This window comes from Pungitius pungitius, chromosome 20 (genome assembly GCF_949316345.1).
Source record: "Pungitius pungitius chromosome 20, fPunPun2.1, whole genome shotgun sequence".
Lineage (NCBI taxonomy): Eukaryota > Metazoa > Chordata > Actinopteri > Perciformes > Gasterosteidae > Pungitius > Pungitius pungitius.
In genome coordinates, this window is record NC_084919.1 from 8,115,154 (window position 1) to 8,120,971 (window position 5,818).

At 39.8% G+C, this 5,818-nt stretch overlaps 2 protein-coding genes across 6 annotated transcripts in view; both read left to right on the top strand.

Moving 5' to 3' along the window:
* The window catches only part of scml4 (Scm polycomb group protein like 4), an 11,970-nt gene extending 9,083 nt beyond the window's left edge, over positions 1–2,887 (top strand). For 4 of the 5 annotated variants that reach the window (XM_037449897.2, XM_037449899.2, XM_037449902.2 and 1 more), the window contains 3 exons: positions 331–543; positions 1,029–1,174; positions 1,368–2,887. In XM_037449897.2, coding sequence (XP_037305794.2) covers positions 331–543; positions 1,029–1,174; positions 1,368–1,493 — 485 coding nt within the window. In that variant the 3' untranslated portion in view covers positions 1,494–2,887. The remainder of the gene's footprint in view (positions 1–330; positions 544–1,028; positions 1,175–1,367) is intronic. The other variant, XM_037449898.2, reaches the window with a different exon arrangement.
* A 162-nt stretch (positions 2,888–3,049) lies between these two features.
* On the top strand, positions 3,050–3,926 carry LOC119195384 (mitoregulin-like). Its single transcript, XM_037450281.2, has 2 exons — positions 3,050–3,326; positions 3,651–3,926. The coding sequence occupies exon 1, from the start codon at positions 3,153–3,155 to the stop codon at positions 3,321–3,323; it is 171 nt and encodes a 56-aa protein (XP_037306178.1). The 5' UTR covers positions 3,050–3,152; the 3' UTR covers positions 3,324–3,326; positions 3,651–3,926.
* Positions 3,927–5,818: the final 1,892 nt, after the last annotated feature.

Consider the following 5,818-nt stretch of genomic DNA (forward strand, 5'->3'; position numbering starts at 1 on the left):
CGTTCAGCTCAAAAGGGGACCACAATTAGAGAAACGACTAATTACTTTTCGGCAGTATCACATCAGTACAGCTACAGGCCGAGTGGGGCTTTGACAGATTTCATTTCATATTTAAAGGACATGAAAAATGTAACCGCTGTAAATAATGCTGCATATAATGTATTGCAAGTCGCTTTGGATAAAAGTGTCAGTTAATGACATGTAATGTAATGTAATGATAGAAAAGGTAAAATCCTCGAACAGATCGAGAGTGCAACGCTAAGAACAAAACATCATTTCCCTACCCGGGCCCGGCTCTAACGGTGCCTCTTCCCGCCGTTCCTCCCCCAGCAGAGACGTCGATGCCCGACGACTTCTTGTGTGACCCACCGGCGGACTCCAAGCGGTACGCCGTGGACCCCAGCGACTCCGCCTTCAATGTCATGACATCACAGTACCCACCGAAGCACTCCTACGGTCACCGTGGCAGCAGTTGCTCCACCCCCATGGGCCTGTGCAGACAAGCGTCGAGCCCCGGAAACTTCCAGGATGCAAACAGGAGTGGTGAGGCTTTCGCTGTGAGGTGTATGTTGAGACATTTCTTTTCATTTCTGGCGTCCTTTTTACCAGCTGAACAGCTTTGACCCAAGTCCTCTAGAGGTTGTGTCAAATTGCATAACTTACATATCCAGCGTGCCCCCTCGTTATTAAAGTTGGAGCCAATAAATCAATGAATAACAACACCTGTGGGGGTGTACAGAACCTTTAATCAAAAATGATGAATTACTTTTTTTGATGTTCCCTTAATTTTCTGATAAACTCTACCATGATTCTTCACGGCATACTGTACCTTGAATTCTTTTGTTACGTGCAATAATGTAACACATTTATGGGTTACTTTACCTGTTTTTTTAATTGTTTCCATGACGTGTCTTTTTGTACGTCGTGGGATATCGCTGCCAGTGGCTTGGGCTACACAAAGCTATTAGAATGTCAGTGTTTGGTTGGTGTGCGTTTGCTTGACCCGATCTGCTCCCTGTGCTACTCAGCTTACAGTCCAATGCCAGACTCGGCAGATTGCAAGCGCCCCGCCGGCAAGGACCCGTCCGGCTGGAACGTTGAGGAGGTTGTTCGGTTCATCAAAGACGCTGACCCCCAAGCCCTGGGACCCCACGCCGATGCGTTCAGGAAGCATGTGAGTTCAGAGCACTATGTGACGTGAAGCTCAATGCATTGTGACACAGCCCGATGTCCTCGTACGCAACGGGGTGTCGCCCTGATGCCCACCTGGTTAGCAGATGTGGAAGCCCACGACTGTGGTTGTCACGGCTACGAGGTCCTGAGCCAGCCCTGAGCGCGAATTCACACGGCTCCGTTGTTTGTTTCAGGAGATAGACGGAGACGCTCTGCTCTTGCTGAAAAGTGAGATGATGATGAAGTATCTGGGGCTGAAGCTGGGACCTGCACTTAAACTCTGTTACCACATTGACAGGCTTAAACAGAACCGTTTGTGATTTTCTGCAGAGGAGTCGAAACTGCTGATCACCTTTCACTGAAACTGCAAACGCTGCTGGTTCTGTGAAACCTTTCCAGCCAACAGCGACACATCATGAATGCCTTTGGATCCGGATTCGTTGACAAGTGGGACTGGTTGACTCTACATATTTCGACTATTTGCAGCATCTTCGTTCACCGGTTATCTAAATGGCTTTAGATTGTAAATAGCTTAGCTCCACGAAGATGGCAGCTGCTGAATACTGGAATGGAAGCCGTCCAATTTTCAATCCTCATCACGGACGCTGTACCAACACCCGCGAGACCCGAGGGGGGCTGAACAAACACGTACGGCGCTTGACCTTGGACATGATATTTAAACTTTGTTTTTGGGATACAGCACAATGCTTCTGCAATTTTGAAATAATGGTTTTGTTAGTTAGTTTTATTGTGTTTTAAATGTACAATAATGTTGCCCCAGGTAGCACTCCTAGACAAACTTTAACTTATTACTGATATCGTCAACTTCCAGTATGTAAATCATTTGAGTTGTTGTGAAACGCAAGAGTATGAAAAACTGTAAAAAAAAAAAAAAAAAATGTTTTGCCGCAGACCACCGCACAGTACAAGGGCGTTGCATCCATCAGAGGTGCATCAGGGACAAGACAAGAAGGAAATGAGACATATACATAGTTTTTGTGTTTTTTAATATGTTTCTCATGATTTTATTACAAACTGGTGCTCACTGAAACCGTTACTGCCACTACAATCAAAACACGTAACCACACTTACCACCATGGTTGACTTCCAAACCGTTTACATTCTTCTCATGCAATAGTTTTTAGTCATTTTGAATATAAATGCATCTCAGTCATGTTTAACTCTGTCAAAAATTATGCAGTATTTCATCTCTAGACTATTAAAAGTTAAAATCCATTGAGTGAGATATCTTGAGCATTATCTTGTATACAAATGAATGATCAGTTGATGATGACAAACATTTGGTTAAAAACTTTTCTTTTTCTAACTGTACAGGGACCTACTTATTAATCACTTTAATCGTCTGTGTTCTGTGGCTGTCTTTTCATGTTGTCAATACTGAGTATGTCTATGAATGATTGTATGTATTTCATAACTTTCTTGAGTCAGAGGAAGCTTTCAGCATTAAACTTTAACATTTGCCTTTCCAATTTGACATCTTGATTCAAGTCACTTGCAGGAAATGAGGCTATATGTTACAACTACCCAAACTAGAAATTTCCAAATATTTTCCATGTTTCAATTTTTTTTCATCAAACTTGTAACCTATATTAAATCAATTTGGACTCCCTTATGACCTTCCTTTCCTATTCAATGTGATGTTTTTAACCCTTTTTGTTCAGAAAAAATAAACTTTCATGTTCAATGAAACGTATTTAATTATTTGTATTGTTGTTATTATTATTCAAATAATTCAAATCATTAATAACTTTTTATTTTAACTATTTTCTTTTACTTTATGCTGAACATGAACGACAAGAACGCCAGAGGGCTGGCGGACCTTTATTTTGAAGAGTGCGAGATTCACGTTGCTATTGTATCGCGAGAGTTGCATCGATTCACTTCCTGTACGAGTGCAACACGATTTTCATGCCGCTCCGCCTTACACAAATGTATGTAATTGCCAGCCAGAGGTGAACATGGCCGAAATTTCGGAGAGGACACTACAAGTCGCTGTCGTGGTCTCCTTCGCCGCCGGCTTTGCGGCGGGATGGCAGGCGAACAGAATGAGGAGACAGTTTCTGGACTGGAGGAAGAAGCGGCTGCAAGCCAAACTGTCAGAGACTCAGAAGAAGCTGGATTTGGCTTGAATGGTAAAGTGAAGGATGTTTTGCTTCATTGAGTGTCACTTTTTTAGTTGCATGTGATCATTGACTAGTCTTCTTTTTAGGTTGGCGGGGTTACACACAGGCATTGGCCAGAGAATCGTGTCCAGAATGTATAATTTAAGAGTTTTAATTGCTGTTTCCCACGCGCATGTGGAGGCCTGATGATGCAAGGCAATCTAACTCACAACGATTACAAATAACTTGCAGAGCCTGTTTTTGAGGTTCTGCGCCGCTTCCATCGTGCATGTACCTTGCATCATTTCCGTTGAGCGCTGTGATTTCTGATGGTATTTATTATGTATTTCACAGGTTTGGGGCTGTCTTGAAGGCTGGTCTTCTCTGCAGAAGCTGCTGGATGTGCTGCACCTCGTTACTTGTGATCTGCCCTCTTCCTACATCCTTCGACATGACCACACTTCATTTAATTCATCGGCCAACCGATTTGAAATACAAAATTGACCGTCTCACCACAGCTCATTACTTTTGGAAGAAGTTCATCATCTTTGGTGTCACCTGTTTTTTTTCAGTCCCAGCTCGTCTGTAACATACCGGGTGAAATTGTTTTATAAAGTTTCTGTAACTTTTCTGCTTTTGTTCAGCTTTGTAGGTCATGATTTCTTCCATTTTTCGTTTTCCTCATCACTATAACAGATACATATTAGGTGACATAGTCATAGTGGCACATGCTAAAATAATATGTAGTAAATTCAATTTTGTAAATACTATCCATGCCAAACATGTATAGTAAATGTAGTTTTGCTCCACCACAGTATTCCCTGAGTTGTGGCTCCATCTGCCGAATCAAAGTGGGAATTACAACTTGGACGTGAAGTAAACCCTGTTTATACAATCTTTACAGTTTTTCTCCATTGGTTTGGCTCATTTTTTGAAACAGAAATGACATTCTCAAAACAACATGGACAAACCTCCAAACCACTTGGCAATTTCTCAATACAGAATTGAATTTCTCATTCATTTGGGTAAATTGCAAATGTCTAAGTACATATCTCAATGTGTCAGTACATATTTGCAAATGATTAAGTACATGTAGCCTACATTTAGCACAATTTCCAAGTGAATAGATCTTGTTGATCTAAACTGATTGTTGATTCTCAGTCTAATTGTTTTTCGCTCCAAAACGTCTCAGCGTATTTTCATTGTATAAGTCATCACATGCACAATAGTCTGTTCAATTGTCAAAATTACTCAAGAACATAATACCATGAATACCATATATGAATCCCTTGGAACATTTGATAAATTCACAGTATTGAATTGAAGTAACAATTGACAGTCAGGTGAAACTAGAACTTTATTTTATTTATTCTTCAACCAGCTTTATTTACAGCACTGTAGGCCGCATATAATTTTCATTGTTTTTTGTTTCTGTGTTTATTTTACAGTATACTATGCTGTATATATTTTCTTTTTACTCTGATGTATGGAAGTTATTTTATGTTTGTGAATGATAATTGCAATTACAATTTCCGGTAGTATGAGTGCAATGTGTGATGTCAAACCTTGGAGGCTAATCTTACCCTAAAATCCTATTTTTTTCTGTTAGCCAGACCAAAAAAACAGTACAGTAACCATTGTCAATGAAGGACTGGGCAAAGACTGGTGGACATGAGGGATTTCAATGGTCCTCTGCCATAGTGACAAAACAACTAAACATTTTGACCTGCAGTGTTTAAACAATGACAAAAGGACTTTTCATTTTGGGGGCACTGACTGTTTGTATGAGAAAAGGAATTCGTTGTGACTGATGAGTTGTCTGTTTTGGGAGAGATACGACCTTTTGCAGGTGTGCCATAGTGTTTTGCTAAACCATCTAGGTTATTTTGGCAAATGTATTTAAAGCTTTGAGAATGTCGTTTTTTCGAGAGATAGATGAGCCACAGCAATCGAGAAGGAAGTTTTCATTTTGGGGGCACTGACTGTTTGTATGAGAAAATGATTTGGTTTTGAAGCTTGAGTTAACTGTTTTGGGTGAGATATGACCTTTTGAAGGTGATCTATGTAGTTGTGCTGAACCATATAGGCTATTTTACCAAATGCATTAAGAGCTTTGAGAATGTAATTTCTGTTTCAAGAATTGAGCCAAACCAATGGAGAAAAACTGTAATATGGCTCTAACTGTTGGTGACACACAATGCTATGACTTTGTTATCACCATTGAAATGGCAGTTTATATTATGACTTTTTTTACAATTTATTCTTGACACAATAAATTATGACTTATGAAACGTAATGGGCTGTAATACCACCACGTTTTGGATATCCTATGGAATCATTTTTAATATAATTAATTCTGGCCTATAATTATTTTCATTACATATCTGTGGTGAGCTATTTTATCATTTTAATCACTTTATGGCTACCGTTAATCTTTATTGAACATTTATGGCATAACATTCAATTAATTTATTTTATGACATAGTATACTGTGCCATTTTTCATTATTTTTATTGGATACC

What these genes read in the sequence shown, in the direction of transcription:
- LOC119195384 (XM_037450281.2), top strand. Translation starts at nt 3,153, where the DNA reads ATGGCCGAAATTTCGGAGAGGACACTACAAGTCGCTGTCGTGGTCTCC.